This window comes from Larimichthys crocea, chromosome VIII (genome assembly GCF_000972845.2).
Source record: "Larimichthys crocea isolate SSNF chromosome VIII, L_crocea_2.0, whole genome shotgun sequence".
NCBI lineage: Eukaryota > Metazoa > Chordata > Actinopteri > Sciaenidae > Larimichthys > Larimichthys crocea.
This window is the reverse complement of record NC_040018.1, coordinates 13,022,236-13,042,440: the sequence shown is the minus strand read 5'-3', so window position 1 is coordinate 13,042,440 and position 20,205 is coordinate 13,022,236. Positions and strand designations below refer to the sequence as shown.

General features: G+C 38.3%; 1 protein-coding gene across 1 annotated transcript in view; it reads left to right on the top strand.

The window, feature by feature from the left end:
• Positions 1-11,302: 11,302 nt before the first annotated feature.
• The window catches only part of galnt18b (UDP-N-acetyl-alpha-D-galactosamine:polypeptide N-acetylgalactosaminyltransferase 18b), a 71,568-nt gene continuing 62,665 nt past the window's right edge, over positions 11,303-20,205 (top strand). Inside the window, exon 1 of the mRNA XM_010744806.3 lies at positions 11,303-12,613. Within this exon, the coding sequence (XP_010743108.1) occupies positions 12,376-12,613 (238 nt within the window). The 5' untranslated portion in view covers positions 11,303-12,375. The remainder of the gene's footprint in view (positions 12,614-20,205) is intronic.

Here is a 20,205-nt window from a genome sequence, read left to right as displayed (position 1 = left end):
GTAGTTTGCAGGTAGTTTGTAGTTAGTTTTTCCTTTGGGAATTTGAAAGAAGTACACTTGAGTGAAAAGGAGCATATTCCTTTATAACAGAGCTCTGATCTACAATATATGATTATTAAGCTCAACTGGTGTTGACTTCAGTCCTTTGAATACCCACCAGATATCTTGCATCTCTCTGACTTGTACTTCCTTAATTTACATCTTCTCCCTTGTGATTGGTAGAGATTTAATAAAGACATCAGTAAGATGAATGGTAATGATTTTCACCTGGATTTACCTCATCACTGCAAGTTTTAATAGTGCCTCACAGTCATTTGGGCTGGCACAGAGGTTGTTTCATACTGTCATGTTACATACCATTCAATCACATGTGTTCATGTCCTGTCTCTTTATAGTCCATTTAAAGTTAGTTTTTGTTTTTGTTCACATAAACAAACTCTGAGCTCTGCATCCTCGCTGCTTTCAGAATTTGAACTTCTTCCACTTAATTAACATTTAGCTGTATGTAATTTTTTTGTTTTAAAGAGCAGCTGAAAGTCCAAATGAAATTAAGTTAAATTTGTTTTGTTTTGTTTTCCCGCTACAGCACATTTGCTCTGTAAATCATGTGCTGTGTTCTCAGCCTGAAACCAAAAGTGAGAAATATATTTATATAAATATATTTCATATTTGTTTGTTCTGTGAAGGCATGTGATGCTGAGTGAAGTCAAAGGTCTACATGCTTAAAGTTGTACAGTTGTAATTAAATTATTTTTTAAATACACGTTCATGTACATCATATTTCAGGCTGTGCAGAATGGTTATGAGCTCTGGAACAGTCTGTGTCGAACTTGGTTGAGGGAAACCTTTTTTGGGGTTATTTGTAGATCCTGTGACAGGAGACAAATGTCTTTGTTTGCAATATCATTTTATATGTTGTGTTCATGCAATGGTTAGCAATGTCACCTCACAGCTACACATCTGTCTGTGTGGGTTCTCGCGTGTACAAAGTACAAAGACATGCACTTAATAGGTTAATTGGTGACTCTAAATTGCCTGTAGGTGTGAATGTTTGTGAATGGTTTTTTGTCTCTATATGCCCTGCGATGAGCTGGCACCTTGTCCAAGTTGTACCCCAGCTCACGCCAAAGTCAGCTGGGATAGGCTCCAGCCCCACCGTGACCCTGATGAATGTAAGCGGTTACAGGAAATGGATGGATGTTGTTGTCTTGTCTGACAACTCATCCTCAACTACAGTATTTTTGGAGTCTAATTGGTCCATGTGGGTTTGGCACTTGACACACATGACACAATAAATAAATGAACAGTGAAGCCTCAATGTCAAACTAAAATACATAGTTTTGTTAAGATAACATGTTAAAACTTCAGCAAAAAATACTCGAGTGAAGCATGTTGCAAACACTTTGTACCAACTCACTGGTGCAATGTGCTATTTTTATATATTTTTAATGTTCTCACCAAATAGACATTAAGGACAATAGTGGACAAACAATATTTGACAGGCAATGCATATTAATAGACAAATACAGCATCCCTCTACTCTAAATGTTTCAATCTATTAGGCTACATTTACTGCTCATTACACTGCTGCCAGTTGTTTAAAGCATGGGATATCGTTTACTGTACAGCCGTCGCCACATTAGTGTGTCTTAATAAAAAAACAGACTTCCACCTGAATGAAGATGAAGAGTTAAAGAGGTAAAGAGTCTGTTCTTGAAGTAAAGATGTTTATAGCTTTATTCAGGCCGTATCTCCTGCGGTAGTTTTTATTTTGGCATCGACTGCAGCTGTTTAATATGCATCAGAATTAGACGACCACATGTTTATACAGTACGGTCAGACTTTGATTTATTTATGAAAGCTGCGCAGTCAGCAGTATGCTTTATATGACCATGGCTGCATTTGACTAATCACTCTTTTTCTTTATCAGCACATGTTCTCTCTTTTGCTGTGATTAAGCACTAATGTAAAGATTTTTAAGATTTTAGATCAGAGCAATAGACGATAGAGGACTGTGATATTTTCCAGAGCAGAAACTGATAATTAAAACTCCACAGATGCCTTTTTATTACTTTGTTACCACTTCTTCCCAAGAGGACTTAATTGTGACCTCATTTGTTCATAAATCAAATGTGTTTCATATCACGTGATGTTATTAAATCACACACACACACACACACACACACACACACACACACACACACACACACAAACATGATGGGCCTCGACTAAAGACTGAAAACTGTTGAACTCATCACCTTTATTATTAGACAATATTGTTTAAGTGGATTTGCTGCATGAATTTCTGCTTGTTACACTTCATATTTTAAGAGTTTTTTTTTTTTTTTTGAGCATGAAATGTTTAGACTTGTTAGAAATAGCAAATCATTCCTGGCTTAAAGGCTTATAGACAAAGGGATTCAAGGGAGATTATTTTCTTTTGCAAAGCTCATTTTATCAGGATTAAATTTGTGCCTAAGAGTGAGTGCAATGTGGAAAGGGAACACACCATCTTTAGAGACATAAGTGTTCCTGGATAAAGACAGTTATTTTGTTCATTTGCTGTGGTAATGACAAAATGAAACTATTCTGTGTATTATACTGTTAAAAGCAAATATACAAAGCATGTTCACTTTGGGGTGACTGAATGTGAGCAAGGCCCCATGATGCCACACAAAGCCTTTTGTCATGACTGTGAAAGGATTTACTCTTCTTCACCCACAGACAAAACACACTGTACTGTAGAGGCTTTGGGGTTGTCATTTTGTGTGACATCAAATACTCTGCTTAGTTTGGCCTGTTCATTTCATTTCTGCATGAGAGATGCTAAAATAGAGAAAGTAGGACAAAAAGAAAATTTATGAGAATTTATGCCAGTCTATGAAATTATAATGATCAGTGATGATAAGTGCATTTCTGCTCCTTAGCCACTGAGAAAAAGGCCATCAGACAACTCTGAGTACAGGTTATAAATCCTGCAACGTGATCAAAAATACTTTAGCTTCTGTTGCTGAAATATACATTAAAAAGTAATATTTGACTTTTGACAGTGATGACACTCAAAGATTTATTAGCAGTCGTGTTATAATGATCAATTCATGTGTTTAACTGACCGCCTCCTAAGCCCCTGCCACCAACTACTATTGTCCAATCATAGCTCAGCAACCATAACTAGACAAAGCAAGTTTGTCAGGCTTTCAAATTCTCCTCATTTAGGGGCTGTGTACTTTAATTTGGAGAGTTGGATCTGTTTTTACTTCTTTCCAAAATAAAATTTTAATAAAAAACAAAACAAAAACAGACTTGTTCAGTAACCAATGTTGTAACACACTTAAACTTATGAACATTGTTTTAGTCTGCTTGTTGTTAATACCTGCTCCTCCTTCAGACCTTGCCACACCACGACCGGCCCTGCACCAGACACTAGATTCCCTCTCACCTGGATCTCCACCCTCCTATTCACATATAATCCCTGCTTTCAAATAAACTGTTAAACCGCTGTGTTGTTTGTCTGTTCAAACATAGCAAAGCTACAAAGCTTCCAAAGCATTGACTTACTGTCTACCGGATATGTTGAAATAAACTTTCTACATAATTAGCTACTGTATCCACTGGATCTTCAGTTCTAGCATTAGGAGCTTTGTCAGCTTCATGGTAAGCTTGGATTTACACACATCAGAAATGTGTTTATTTAAATTTTTCTTGTTGTGTCCTAGTTTTTTACCGTCAAAGTTGTCATAAAACTGAAAAGATAAATGTTTTCAAAACAACATTCGGTAATTATTATTCTGTTTAACTTGTCACAGAGTGTATTTTTTTTACATTTTTAGAATTAAGGATGAGCTTGAGTCATTGCAGCAGAAGGATATTTACTGTAGCAGCAGTGTATTTGGAGGCTAATCTTTGTCAACATTGGCTTGCCATCATGTCGTTTTGCAGTTTTAAATTAAGCATGAACAGTAATGATGATATTAAAATGTCTTAATCGTCTCCTACCTTACACATATGACCATAACCTCAATTGACCGCTTCCTGCTTGCACGGATAAAGTCCTCCCCGCCTCCTTCCCCCTCAGTTTAGGCACCAAACTGAGCTTGTAAACTCTTTTTCCTCTCAAAGCCCAAGTGAGTTCACCTATATTTGTCCTTCAATTTCCAGCAAAACTGTCTGCTGCTTTCCTTTAAACCTCCTGCCATCACTTTCTGATACATCAGTTAATTTTTCTACATTGCATAAACACCTGAGTGCCTTCATCTCGCTGAATTGTTTCTCCCATGCTGAGAGAGATCAAACCAGTCCTCTCACTGGTTACCCTCTGGGTTTGTCTGTTTTAATCATTTTCTGAACTAATTTTTTCTGCAAATACTTGCCAACATTAAAGACATACATGTCTTGTTTTCTTGGTCCATTAAGGCTGTAAGCCCACTTAAGACCTTCTCATATGTGGTGGATTTATTTGAAAAGATGAGTTGCTGTGCTTCACAGGCTGCTTGCAGAGCACAACATGTTATTAACTCTAAACGCACTGACCTCAAAATGCACGAGAGATGAGATTATTAAAATTATTCTTTGTGAAAGGACGCCGCACTGCATATGAGATTTCACCAGCTGCACACGGCTTTGATTGAGAGGTTTTTCATGTTTGTCGGCATGTTCAAGGTAGGTGGTGTCGAGTAGACAAGGCCATGCTTCAGTATGTGGACGCATGAATAACTGGTGTGTAGTGTAATCTTGCACAACAGTCCTGCAATGATCACTACAGTGTAGATCTTTATAGGAAGCAGAATGTAGTCAAAGACCTCAGTGTGCACAGTTTTTTGTCTTCCTGAAGAGATAATATGTGATCTATTATGTGATTTAGGTGAGAACTGCTTACAAAGTCTATTTTATGTTTTATTGCTCATTATATGATGATTCAAGTGCTACTCTTTTGTAAAATGTCCATCATTTCTAATGAGTTCTCCTGGATGAAAGATTATAAGAAACTTTTCTGTAGCTGGTTTCATTTGTAGAGCTGTAAGAGATGTCGTTATGTCCATTCACAGATTTTTAGATTAGGTTAGTTTGGATTTTATTATTGGATTTCATATTATTTTTATTTTTAAGTCATTATTCAATATTCCTCAGATTAATATAATAAATACCAAATGCAAGGTGGTATAGTAGTATGTGGGTGTCTCCACGTGCACCTTCCATTTGTTCACGTGTGTGCAGCAGCACAATGTGAAAAAGGGGCCTGGTAAAGGTGAATATAGGTAAGAAGGTGTTACATCACTGGTCTCATACCTCTGATCACAGTTTAAACATCAGCTCAGCAAATGAAAAAAACATTACCTCAAGTCATTGGATGTTTCAGAAAATCATGACATGAACACATATACCCATAAATCTGCAGCCAAAGGTAGATGGAGTATGATTTTCCATCTGCTAGTTGACGAAAGATAAAATAAAGTAAAATAAATAAAGATGATTCAGTGAAACTGCTGATATGATGATATATGATACTATTTTAGCCCCCATATTGTTTGGTAGTTTGGTAATTAATGTTACATAAAAGCCTTTCCACTGCAACGTGTTCCAAGCACAGAACATGAGATGCTATATGCTGAAAAGAAAATTTTCGGGTGCTCAGGTAACCAGACATCTCCTTTATAAAAAGTAGAGTATGAAGTTATAACCAAACCAGTGTGTGTCGAGGTCTGTGTGGGTACTGTAGCAGCCTGCTGTCGTTTTCAGGAGATTTAATGCAGGTAAACACAATAAATGACCTGTGCGTAGCTACACTGCACTTCTCAGAGGCTGAATGAGGATTTATCATCAGGCTCCCTTCAAATGCTGCAGGGATTTCATGAACTGATGGAAAATATAAAGCAGCAGCAAGAGAGTCATTCATTCATCAATTCAGACTGATTTATTAACTTTGACCACATTAAATGCTGCTTTGCATATACAGATACAGTATTACCATGTTGGCAGGTTCCGGTTCCTGTTCCTTTTATCTCTGGCTTTATTATCTAGGCTCTCTACATTATTATTTTTTATTGTATATATTATCTGGTCTATAGTCTGGTCTACTTTTTTGGGTGAAGTAAACAAAATTGCACTCTTTTTAAAGAAGACTGAAGTTTTGATACTTTACATATTCAAAGTGAATATATATATGTAATATATATATATTGCAGAATATCTTCACATTATTTTTTTCTCTGGGTAAGGACCTCCTTGGCTTCAACTTTAAAAGTGACCCTCAAGAGTTTTGGCTTGCAGGATGCACTTGACTGATGCTGATTTCTGTGCTGACGTGTGGTTCTCTGCATGGGATTAGTTCCTGCTGCTGAAGTGCTCCCCATCCTACTTCCTGCTTCCAGCTTACCTTCCAGAGATGCAATTCTGAGGAAACATGATAAACACTTGGCCAGTTTGTCAGTCTTGGCAGCTGGGTGGTGCTTCAAGTGCCTCTCAGTTATTGTCTCACCCTAAAAGATGTTAATCCTTGTTCATCTTATGTGAATTCCACTGAGGCACCTGTTAACTACCTGGAGACTGGGCCAGGCATAGGTTTGATTACTACATACACTCAGAATACCTTTGTTTAGAAACACTAAGATCTGGGGTGCTGTTGACTGCTGACAGGTGAGATCTGGTAGTAAGGTTTTACCTCTATACTGGATTTGAGTTAGTTGTGGCCCTTATTTTTAAGACTCTTTTTTTGCTTATTATAAATATTTATTTATTTATTTGCATCCGCAGGCCTGTTTTACTTGTGTTGAATAACTAAGTTCCTTGCAAGTAAATAGCTTTGTTTTACCGAATCCATTGGGTTTTATGTTGCTTCCCCTTCCTCTAGCGAGCTGGGGCATCACAAAGTCCCTGTGTGAGATGTACATGCAATATTAAATAAATCACAAATAAGCAGTGTACTAGGTAATGTATTAAAGGTGTTCAGTGTATTTTGTCCCCATCAGCACAACATTGTGTACGCTCTACAATTCAATCCAATATAAACACCACAATGTATAATTTACCAGAGTCAGCTCCCGGCTCACCCAGTCTCAACAAAAAAAAACAAGTAAACTTTATATGGTGAGATACAAGAAGGCGGCACTGTTGCAGGATTGTTTAATTGCATTAGATTGTACAGGCACCTGTGATTTTGTGTCTCCCACATGTAGATTAATTAGACAGGTGGAGCTATTCTGAGTCTTGTGCTTTGTTCACTGCCTTGCATTTCACTTGTTTCATCATGTATTACAGCACTCCACTTTGTCATGTGAATGATTATGATTCAGGCTATCTGGAAAGGTTTGCCTTTACTCTCTCTGAAGTCCTTTGAGACATACTTGATGATGAAAGGCTCTATAATAAATGAGCCTGAACTGTGATTCCCATCTCACCAGCCATGTGTCCACATCAGGAAATTTAGTTTTGCAGCTGCTTCATTTAATATGTAGGCTTATTTGAAAGTACAAATATTCAGAACAACTTTTTAAAAAGGGCTATTCTCATCTGAGTTTTAGCTCTTCAGCTGTTGGCAGTGAAGATTATTAAAATTACTTGAGTCCACTCAAGTTCTTTATTAGAGCCAGACTGATGTATCAGTAGGACCAATGTTATCAGCTGACATTGTCCTATCACAGATCAGCGCATATAGTGCATATACAGTTAATTATAATTATTTTAAATAAAGTTTACAGTTTCAAAGCACTGATGTCATTTTGAACAATAAAGTTTATTGTTAAACTGTAAAATAACCTGCCTCCACTACATATCTTTGACTCAAATGTTTGATAAACATGATACAGTATATTCATATCTGCATTTTTTACACTCTAATATTCGGTATAGGCCCCCAAAGTCCACTATCGGTCAGGCTCTAATCTTTCATAAGGTGTAGATGCTAAAAAGTCAGCTGGAGACTGAAAACAGCGTAGAGTGTAGTTGTTTGACCTTTATGATAAAAACTGCATCCAATTGATGTGTGTAAATGTGTTATGTGTGAAATTAAAAGAAACAATTACAATTACAATTATGAACACACATACTGATCAGAAATAAAGGCCAGCTTTTGTCATGTGACATTATGAATAATTATTATTATGACATGTCTGTCATTTAACTGCAGAGAGGTTGGTAAATATGTTCGTCCTGCATGAAGAAAACATGCAGCATATAAAATTGTTTATTTTGGATAAATCTGTTCAGATTACTATGGGTGCATCTACAAATACATACATACATATACTGTATGTATTCTCCAAATAGTCTTGTGGTATACTCAAGTCAACTGTTATGTGTCTACCTGTGGATATACTCATGCTAACACATCAAATGCTAAAACTAAATTGGAAAGCATCTGTAGCTCAAATTAAGTATTTTTTCAGGCTCCTGTACAACAATCTGCACTGTGCAGCAGTTGGATTAATTGAAAGTGAGTCTGTGTCTCGGGGGAAATTTCCTTTTTCTTGTCGGCCCCCCACAGAGAGTTCATAACAAAGGGTTAGCCTCCTACACCATATGAAGGGTGGATTTGTGTCAACCATTTCTACCATTTAATGGGGGGATTGTGAGACGATCAGGGAGTCAGTGTCAGAACACCTTTTGAAGCTGGTAAGGATTCTCTGCCTCCACTTGGACAAAAGTTTTAGCAACAAATTCTCTGTAATTTATCGCTGTTAATTAAAGGTGCCGCTTCAGAAGAATAAGTTTAAAGTTTATCACAATAATTTACTTATCTTACCCAAGTTGTCAAGCCCTAATGCTTACATGTCAAGTGTGCGGTTTGTTGATTAATGGTCGCTGTCTCCACAGCTGAGGAACTTACAGTGGTGGTGTCTTTGTCTCTGGGACCTCACAGTGATGATTACAGGATAACCTCTCACACACACTAATTAATCAGCCCACAAGAAGGCCGTTCGTTCAGAGTAAATGTGACAGCTGCTTGGCCGGGCGGATCACTCAGTGGGAGGATCTCAGCCCCTGATACCAGCCTCAAAGTGTCCCTGCCACTGGCTCTGATTCAAAAGAAATCGATAGAAGCTGCAGGTCTAACACCTGCAGGTGTTTATGGCTTGTCAGTTAAACGTGGACATGGCTTTGGGGTCATCTTCATGACAACACGTTGTGTTGCCGGGACAGCCAGTGGTTGTACTCACAAGGACAAGATTCGTTTTTCAGTACTGCCCTTTAAACAAAGAAGAAGGTCATAAACATGAACAAAGAGAAACCAGAGCTCGCCAGTGATCCTCAGACATCATGGTGTATCATACTGTGAGTTATAAAACAAGCTAATCTTTGACTCAGTCCTTCAGTGTGACTGCTGACTTAGCAGAGATATCAATTTCTCATTATAATTTCAATCCACTTTAATCCATCCGTACTGAGCATCACATGGGCCATTTGAACTGTATCCCGACATGTGATTAGAATAAATGTCTTTCAGATTTCAATGAAATGTTTTTCTGAATCACATTTCAATTGTATGTTTTGGGTGATCTGAATTTGAAAGTACAGTCCACAAAGCCAGGAAACTGGTGCACGGTTGAATATCTGACTAGTACATGTTAATGCAGTGTAATTACATCAAAAAAAGACTCTGTGAGTGACGACAAAGTGCAATAAAAGTCATGCAGACCTCAGAGCATTTTTCTTCATTTTCGATTCATCTCAAAATAAGAAGTTGAAACCCTCATAGGAATATTGAGCTGAAACAATCATATAGATAGAAAATTAATAGCCAAATATTTTAATAATCAATTAATCATTGAAGTTATTTTTTAATAAAAGAGGCCACCATCTGGTTGCAGCTTTTTAAATATGAGCACAAGTTTTGGACTGTTGGACAGACAAAAGAACATCTGAAGACGTCATGGGCACTGACAATGAGCGATGTACATTTTAAAAATATTTTCTGACATTTACAATCACAAAATAATTGATGATTGATGAAAATAATTGTTAATTATTCCAAAGACAAAGCTGACATCTTCACATAGTTTGCTGTGAGACAGAAGAGAGATTTTAGTTGTGTATACATATATATTTGTGTGTATATATGTAGCAGAAAATCCTTACTACTGAGCGTCTGTATAATCTATAAAATCATTGAATGGAGCTATTCAGCCTTTTATAATGGGCCTTTAGTGAAGCTTGTACCATCTGAAAACCCTCCAGTTTATTGACATTAATTAGAATCTGATAGTTTAAGATGAAATGAAATGAGCAGAGAAAAAAAAGGAGAGAGAGATTGCTTTTTCATCACATCCACATAACTCGCAAATAGACAAAAACCTTCAGATATTGTAAACTAAAAAAAAAGACCTTTTTGCACTCTGGCAGGTCTGTTAGCTGAGATGAATGGGCGCTCCTGCATTGATCATTTCACAACCACATAAATGCTGCTGCTGAGCACACAGGACAAAAATCTGGATTATGGAGGGAGCTGAAACATGTAACCCTGATGCTCTTTAACTGACAAAATAAATGTGTGGGAGTTGAAAATAATCAGCTTTAAATATTCTTCTTTGTTTAATGGCAGCACATTCCCAGCTGTCAATTAAATGTACCGATTTTTCTCTATGATGAGGTTGTACGATAGAAGTCGACCACAAAGACAATGATTCATTTTGCTCTGAAAAGACAGTGATTGTTGATACTACTGCAAACAAAGGAGTTTGTCAGGATTTGTGTTGCTGTATGCACAAACATGCTGTAATCATTCAGGAAAACATGAGAAATCAAGTGTCAGAATAATGCCATTTACCAAAAAATAATCCACGTATCGTATTGATGCAACATTTATTTTTTCATCATCGAATATAATACATTCACTCTGGCAGCCCACTGAGTTGTAGCTGTCTGGCAGATTGGATAGCAAAGGCTGTTATTAGCAAATAATCATCTGGCACAGATGATACTGGAAAACGCTGTCAAAACACAATCAAGAATTTGGGTGACAATGGAGCAGAAGATCTGACACTCTTTCAGTTCCTGTGTACGTCTAAAGGATCCTCAGTTACAGACAAATGCAGAATGGAATTAAAAATGATTTGATGTTTTTAAAGAGTAGGATGACTGCAAGAATTGAGAGGTCAACCAGACCTTGATACACAGGAAAGCTGTCAGACGCATAAAAATCCAGTCCAATCATGCAGAAATGGAAATTAGTGCATGGGGAGTGAACATGGGCAAAAGCTTCTTCACAATGACTACATTTCAAGCTCTTTTCTTTTTTAGCTGAGCCATTTAATGAGCCTAGCTATTCTCCTTCTGGGCTGCAGGAATATGCAAATAGGTGTAGATACCTCCAAACAGGTAACTCAACAATTTAAAATCCAATAAGGCACACAAAGGGAGGCCTACATAGAGCAAATGTGCCTCAGAACTAAAGCTAAAGTTCAGGATTAATACAGACATGGACAGCTTGGTATAAAATGACTACTTTGTCTCACCAGGTTAAACTGCTGCAGGTCTTCATGTTCAGTCTGTCTGCAGTATTTTTCCCCCCTTGAGCAGGTCTGCTGTAATTACTCCGCCTGGTATCTTTCCCAGCTCAGGTCTAATTGCAGCAGCAATGTGAGATGAGCCGCAGCCTCCTCTCCGCATCCTGTGTGTCTAGCGAGCTGGACCAGAGCCAGACCTATAACATGACCCCACCACACCTTGATTTTCCCTTGGAGACCCGTTGTCTCTATCTCGTGGCATTATCCAGTATTGCAGCAAGAAACCTATCCCTTCATGTCGGTTTGGAAAGATGTGATCGCAGTGACTCCCAAAAGTGTTTTCTACTATAAAAATCAGCAACAACTCTGAGATTATTCAGCTGGATTTGCCTCGCCGATCAAGGGGAAGAAGTCACACATCAGATGTGCAGTGTGAGCTCGGTTTGGCGCAAATATGTCGCTATTTGGACACAAATAGGTTAGAACACTTTGTGTCCTGGTCTATGGAAATAGTCCGGTCAGATCCACTTTCACGGTGAATCAGTGCGCAGCGGGGACGCGTGCAGCAGGGGCGGCTGTCAGTCCTCACCATCCCTCTCATTGGCTGCAGCAGGATGCTCGGTCTCTCTCCTGTTTCCTTGATCCTCAAATGCAACTGGAGCCGACGGAGGTTTGCAATGAAGCAAGCGAGAGGACCTTCACCTGTAGATATTTGTTATTAACCTGCGTTTCACCATCGCTAGAAACAAAAACAAAAAAAAGAACCCACACGGCACTTTTGAAGTAAACGCCGTGCGCTTCGGATTTTGCATCGCTGCACAGTCGTTGGAAATAACTTGTTATTCAAGGTTTGTTTGTTTCTTGTTTTTGCGGGCGGCTGTCGCCCGGTCCTCCGGTTTTTAACGGGATCCTGCAGGCTGTATGGAGGGATGTCGGCATGGCTTGCACCAGGAGAACCAAAACTTTGGTGTCCACATGCGTAATTCTGAGCGGCATGACCAACATTGTTTGCCTGCTTTATGTCGGATGGGTTACTAATTACATCGCCAATATTTACATCAAAGTCCCGATGCCTTTACCGGATAGAAAGTTAGAGGGGGACAAGAGAGGAGACACTATCCGGATCATGGAGAGGCTTGATCGGCTGGAGAATGTGGTCAACCAGCACATACAAGGTAAATCACTCTACCTGCAGCTCCATCAGAGGAAAGTTTGAATAGCTTTACTTTTATTTCTCACGAGCAAGGTGCTGTGGTGTGATTGCATTTATTTCCATCATCTACAGCAGGAACTACTTAGATCAGGTTGTTTGGAGGGTCTGATAGAGGACAGTGAGACAGATAAGTGCAGTAAAAAAAAAACACTACATGTACAAGAGCTAAATAATTATAGGCTGCAAGGTCTTATTATAATATGATATACAAACTCTGACAGTATCACCATAAACTTACAGTTTGAAGTGTTCATTATTGCTCTTTTGGTTCACAGGCAGTGAGTAATCTCATGACTCATTCATTACTACTGTTATACACATGGCAGTGGCTTTATGTTAAGGTTAATTTGAATGCTGAAACGAGCTGCATATTCTTTAGAAAAGTGCACAATATCTTGAGCTGCATGCCACCTGAAAATGTAGTGTGATACAATATTATGAGTCCTTGTTGAGAGACATAAAGCGTTAAGTGCTGGCACAATGTATTTTTTAGTTTCCGTGTGTCTGACTCTGGCTCTGGGGAAGTTGCAGAGGGAATTTTCTGATCCCTCATCCTTTGGTTGCTTCTTATTTTATCAAAGTTAATTAGGAATATTGAACTCCAGCTTGTTCTTTACTTTGAGGAATGCCTGGAATCCTTTTTCCTCAAATTCCTTCAAGCCTTTCCTCCTCTCTCTCTCCCGGTGTACAGTTACTTTACACTTGATCACACACAGTTAATTTCTTTTCATTCTGTGCCTTTAAAAGAGAAGCTATTCTTATAGTCACAGGGGGGCTCATTTTGGGCAGGTCGCAATTTGAAATGGCACATAGCTGGTGCACGGGTGAAATACAGACAGAAATCTGCTCATGCTGCTGTGAGCAGTAAAGGCTCTGTGCTAAGCTTGGGTAAACATTCCTCCTAGAGGCAGGTCTCCATTTCAGTTTGGCACCCATAGGCATATGCAGGGTGGAGCTTTGTTCAGGTGCCCCCTGTGACTTACCTCTTAAGTATGTGTTTCAACTATTTCTGCTCCTCTGACAGAAAAGGTAATTTCATGGTAGAGTTACGCTTTAAAAAACACTAATGTTCTGGGAACACTTCTGCAATGACTTTCCACCTTAGCAACACTATTCACTAATTCTATTTTGAGCTTTACTTCATACGGTTTACATTTCAATTAAAAACTGTGTTTGACAGACAGACCAAACTATCTTCATTGCAATTCATGAACTAGTTTTAGGGTACAGTTTGACATTTTGGAAAATATTAGTTGTTGTTGTTTTTTTTGCTGAAAGTTAGATGAAAGATTAAACCACTCTCATGTCTGTTGGGTAAATATCAAGCTACAGCCAGCAACTACACAGGTTAACTCAACAGAAAAGAAACAGGGGAAACAGCTTGCCTGGCTCTGTCTAAACCACCTCTAAAACTCACTAATTAACACATTGCATCTTGGAAGTTGCCGCACCCGGCCAAGAAATAGTCCCGCACATAACCTCCCGAAAAACCATACAACATGTTGTTTTTACACCAAGCATTAGACATGCTGGTTAGTGGATATTTTTCTTACCTTTGGACAGAGCCAGGTTATCTGTTTCCCCATTTTTTCTAGTCTTTGTGCTAAGCTAAGTTAATCAGCTGTAGCTTCATAGGTAAGAGTTAGACATTAATCTTCTCATCTAACAGAAAGAGAACTGGAAAAATGTCTAACTCATCCTCTAAAAAACAGCTGTGGCTCCTTGTCTTTTTATGCCACTTTTAAAACTAGGTCAGTCATTCTGTAATTAGTAAAAAAAAAGTCCAACATTTTTACTTCTTTTTTTTTTTTTTAACTCATGTTCTCCAGAGCTCATGCACAGTCAGCCAGCATCATTATCCAGTGCTTTAGCTATGTGTGTCCTCTTTTCCGTTTCTCAATTTCCAGACCCCCCCCCCCCCCCCCCCCCCCCCAACATAAACTGCATGGCCATGACAGAGATCACATTAAAACTAACAGCATGTCTCCCTGCTGGTCATTTTTAAGAGTTTTTAGAATTACAACAGATACTGCTGTGGCTAATGCTGAAGGAGACTGTTGATGCCATATATTTGCAAGAATAAAAACAGCGACCACAAAATAACCTGTCACTTTAAGTACGAGCCATATTGTCTGGATTTCCCTGATAATTGCTCTGAATGCATCCGCTTCAAATATAAACCCATAATCTGAGTCTGTAAGTGGCCAATGGCGTCAGTCAGCTGCGGGCAGAGCCACAAAGTCATTAGTGCGCTTTCAACATCTCTAAAAATACATTTTCATCCTATATCATGTTATGAGACAAGTGCAGAAATTGTATATTGTGGCTCCTGCATTATTTAGTTCAGTACTGTCATTTGCACACTTCTGGTGCACTTCAGTTACTATGAGCTCTCAAACCACAGAGCATTACTACATGTAAGAATAAAAACATTTACTGCAGCTGAGTCACTGTGGACAGTCAAAAGAGATGTCTCGGCTGTCAGCGTCCCACTCCAGAGAGGAGACAAATATTCCAGCACTCTAACTACTGTATGTGATGACGTTAAGTGGCCTGTTACCAGGACAAAGCAACGTGGCAACAGCACATAAACCGGCTGTGCTCTGTCTTGTATTGTATAAGTATAGTCAGCCGAGGGGAATTTATTGGAAAGCTGGACTGGACAGGTTCACACACGCCCACTGTGAGGGCTGTTTGCTACACTTATGACAGTCTGCAGGAGACTTTGTCAGGTTATACTTCAAAATGTATTTTATGTTTGCATACTTGTCGTGTATATATAGTTCATTAAGTAATATACAGACTGGCATTGCTTTGTATATTACGTATATAGTTCCTCTTTGTTTTTTGCTTAACAGTGTGTCTCTGTTTAATTGTTTATGTGTGTATTTGTTGCCTTGGGGACAAGCTTACAGTTTCTCTTGACGGAATAAAGCAGAATTGAACTAAAGTGAATAGGGCTGCAATTAATCATTTATTATTTTCTTGATTCATTTATGAAATATTGAAAATAAGTGGAAGGGAAAAAAAAGTGTGATGACTTGTTATCTGCTTGTTTTTTGTGTCAGGCTAACAGTCCAAAGCAGAAGATAGTCAACCTTTTGTCATATATGACAAAGAAAAACAGTATTTTTGCCTGAAAAATGAAATGATTCATTCATTAGTTGATTAATTTCTTACATTAAGCAACTAATGAATGAATCGAATTGAATAAAGTTGATGGGTCAGTTGCCTAGAACCAACAACAAGTTCAACAAAGCTAAAACAATTAAAACAACAACTAAAAAACAAATAGTCGGAGCGAACAGAGTAAGACATGTGTATGAACGTATGGTGTGACTGCTTTAACAGAGCCCTGTTTTAATAGAATAGTGTCGTTTATGAAAAAGCAGCTTGTTTCGTGGCTTGCTTCGACCTCTGAGGATGCGTATTACCAGCGTGTAGTCTGACTGAATGGCCATGAGGCCTGCGAGAGCTCGTCATTAACACAATGCTGATTTAGCTGCAAATTATAGCGACAGTTCCCGAGATGGCTTCAAGCAAATCCACCCGTCAACTCAATTGAGCAGCTCAGTAAATCAGCGTTTCGGCTGATACTCAGAGGACAGTTATATTTGGATGTTTATCTGATGTGATATTCCAGAGCAACCATGAGTGCAGGCGTAGAATAAATGAGTGAAAGCACATGGATCCACATGAATGTGTGCAGGTGTCTGTGTGCATGCTTGTGCATGCAGGCTATGGTATGCAGCTCCAGAGAGTACAAGTTACACTCACACATACTTCCAGCTCCTCTAAAAGTGCCCAGTCCTTTGGGAGAAAGGACAGCTAGATTCTTTTGATACTATTATAGAAAAAGGCAACTTTGTGTCTTATAAGATTAATGCTTTAGATTTTTTTCACTGAGGCATTGAACGATGATTTGATATAACAATTTTCTCTATCAGGCATAAGCCCAGAGAGGAGTATGAGTTTAGTCGTGTGTGTTATTCTGTCTCATTCTGTCATACTACTGGACCAATCAGTGTCATCTGACTTGTGCACAATTATGAGAGTATGTTCAAAGACCTCTCCTTGTTGTGGTGATTCACATATTTTTTTTGACTGCTTTGTTTTACACCAACTGCTGACTCCTGACTCTCCTTATGTATGTGATATACAAGAGGCGGTTTTGCTTTTAGTCAGACGCTCGATTGATTCAGTAAGTCTGCTGGACTGTATCTCCTAGTCACTGATAAAGTATTTTTTTTTAACAGCTTTCGTTTGTGAGAGCTGTCATTGAATAAAGATGCTGCTTTGTCACTGAGCAACGAGCGGTAAAAGATAGCTTGTCTGCCCTAAAAGTAACTTAACGAACTAGCTCTTTAAAGCATATTAGTCTCAATCATTCTGGGTGATGGCCTCAGGCAGGCACGCATCGCAGTTCCCAAGCCATCCTTGGACCTGGCAGATGTGTACTCTTCTTAACACTACTATTAAATTAAAGAGTAGCATCGCAAAATGTTTGATTTTGTTCTTTCTGGAGGAAATGGTCCTACATCTGCAGATTTATTCACTATAGTTACACACAATACAACATGAATTTTGTTGCCACCTATAGGAGCTGGAGCAGAAGATACCTCTTTGGCTGCTGCTGTATGCTGCATCTGTGTGCTGCCATATCAGAGAGGTTAATATCTGCCAGTAAACAAATATTTGTGTGTTTAAGAGATGAAAAATTTAACATGATGGTGGGTACTTGTTGGAAGTAAATTCAGTTAATGGGGGCAGATCTGATTACCTCTGTGCTAAAACTAAAAGACCCGCAGGCTCTGATCTATGAATAGGCAACATCAAGTGTAAATTATTTAGAATTTCAACTTGGAGTTTCTCCAAAAATGTAGATTTCTATAGCTTTTATATTATTATTAAGACACCCCGTTGCTTTTAATGTTCTAATTAAGTAAAATATTCAAAATCAATAACAGTTTTTAAAATGAGAAAATGAGTTAGGTGAACTCTCAGTTACAACACATTACACTATTGTATGCATCTTCCAGAAAACTGAGACTGTACTATTAAAAAAAACTCTTCTATACATCCAAGAAAACCTACACTATACTGTACCAAACAAATATATTAAAAACTTTGCAAATCTCAGCTGGTTGCATCTGGCAATGATGGAGGCATTGCTTCACCATCTGCTGCCTGGTGGAGATCTGCAATCTACTGAGTGTACTCTTCCAATTAGTTATAAGATAGGTATTAAAATACATTAAATGTAAAGTATAATCATATACTGACTTTAATATCTCCACTACTTAGAAAAATAGGTTGAAATCTTGTTCTTGTGCTTCATATGCAGAGACCGTCTTCCAATGTTGAATGTTTTAGTCTGTCTTTTAACTTTTTCTGAAACAATTTTTCATTTTTACAAATTTTACTCGAGGGATCTTTTTTTTTTCTTACAGATGCAGAGTCATGGTAGAATTATTTATAGCTGATAATTACATTTGTAAAGTTATTTTCAGATATAGATGAAGATTATGAAATATTTACCAAAAGAAAAATTGAGGATGTCCTACTCTTAGTTGTTAAGATCGGGTCTTGGGTCTGTGGTGACACAGTAGAATCAGAAGACTCCCGTTAGTGGGAATAAACTGTGCGGCTAATTAATGCGAGTGAGGGGCAGGTGTGTTGGCAGGTGATGATGTCTGGGGAGCTGCAGGAACAGCTGAGTCCTGCTGCTTTGTGCAGAGTGAAGGCTGAAGTGACAGGGGAGAGGACGATGGGCTGAGAAATGAAACAGTATATTGAGACTATGACAATCAGTTGACTAATAATTGACTAAAAATACAATATTTTATTGGTTATGCATAGCCCCAAATGTTTAACATGCCAAAGGGTCCCTGCTCACTTTTGGAGCTATTTTTTCATGTCCCCACTTTGTTCCTCTCTGCATGCACATGCAGGTGAGTCCTGCCTGATAGTCTCACCGTGACAAAACATGACAAGATATACTGAAACGTGCTAGTAAGGTCCAGGAAGAAGACGATAGTGATTATAAATGTAAAGAATATGGGCTTTAAATGCTTAGTAAATGACTTTGCAAATGTTTTATGAAGGAGTTCCACTCAGCAGGTTTCTTCTTGGGAATACATACAGTGTCTTTTAATTTAGCGTGTAAGCATGCTCACATTTTTCGAATTATCACTAAACACAAAGTACATCCGAGGCTGGAAAAAAATTTAGCCCACTGAGTTGTGTATTTTACAGTTTGCCTCTGTTCGACAAACTAGGTTTCAGAATTACTGAATACTTCTTTGACAGTTCTACACTGCAGTTTGATGATTTATCAACATTTACAGATGTGTGGGAAGATCATTTTAGTTATTAGTCTGGCATTACTCTATTTAAAAAGATGACGTGATAAGAAAAATATTTGTTGAAGGAATATTTTAGTCTTGCTAGGCTGGCAGAATTTCATGACTTATTCAGTAAGCAGCCAGGTAGGACACTGGGCACATTTAGAGAGGCCGGGAGCTGCATGCTTATAATAGCCTAACCCCCTTAAAGGTTTCTGTGAATTCTTCACTTTACAGTGATGTTACTTCTCAGGCCTTGGCACCCACTGTGATAAAAAGGAGAGGCTTTACTGTTTATAATTAATAAATATGAAATTAATGTAAGCATGCACTCTATAAACATTCTGCTGTAGATTTATTGCAAGTCTAATTTATCTGTCAGCATTCGCAGTTCACAGCCTGCAGGCAGGGATGCAGCATGTGTGTGTGTGTGTGAGAGAGAGAAGGAGTGTCTAGGGTGAGGAGTGGGGATATAAAACAGAATAACCCCCATATTCTTGGTGGTAATTCCAATAAATCGAGAAGTTATTGAAATCCAGGGATACGAATGCACTGGAGAATGTTTGGTAATGAAAACAATTAATTATTCTGACTCCAGAGGGCAAAATCATCACGAAGAGAATAAATTAAAAGCGTAAAAACCTCTTACAAGAGTGTCGATTCGAAGGTCATCCCCCTGACAATTTCTGCTAAATAGATCAGTTCACTATTGCAAATGTTCTCGGTGTACTTTCTTTTCCCCACTGAATTTCTGCAGCCACAAGAAAAATATGAAAACAACTCTTGTAAGTTGACTTACAAGACTGAAATCTGGTTTAGCTGTGACTATATGAGATTTACATCACGTTGGTGACAAGTCATTTATCTCTTCCCGTTGATAGACAGTGATGTATTCATCTGAACTTCACAGCTTCAGTAGAAGAGACATAAATATTCTTAGGAGAAACTTGCAGCTGTAATAAATGTTTGTTGGTTTTTTTGTTCTTGCTTAATGCTCAACTTTTTAATCCAGTCTCCTATATAATGTGTTCATTAATGAGATCTAGAGCTGCTAATAGACATATTTTCTTAGGCCAGAGCCAGGCTAGCTGTTTTCCCTGTTTCCAGTCTTTGCACTGACCTAAGTTAACTGACTGTTATGACCGCTTCATATTGCCTGTACAGACATGAGAGTGGTTTCAATCTTTTCATCTAACTATCGACAAAAAAG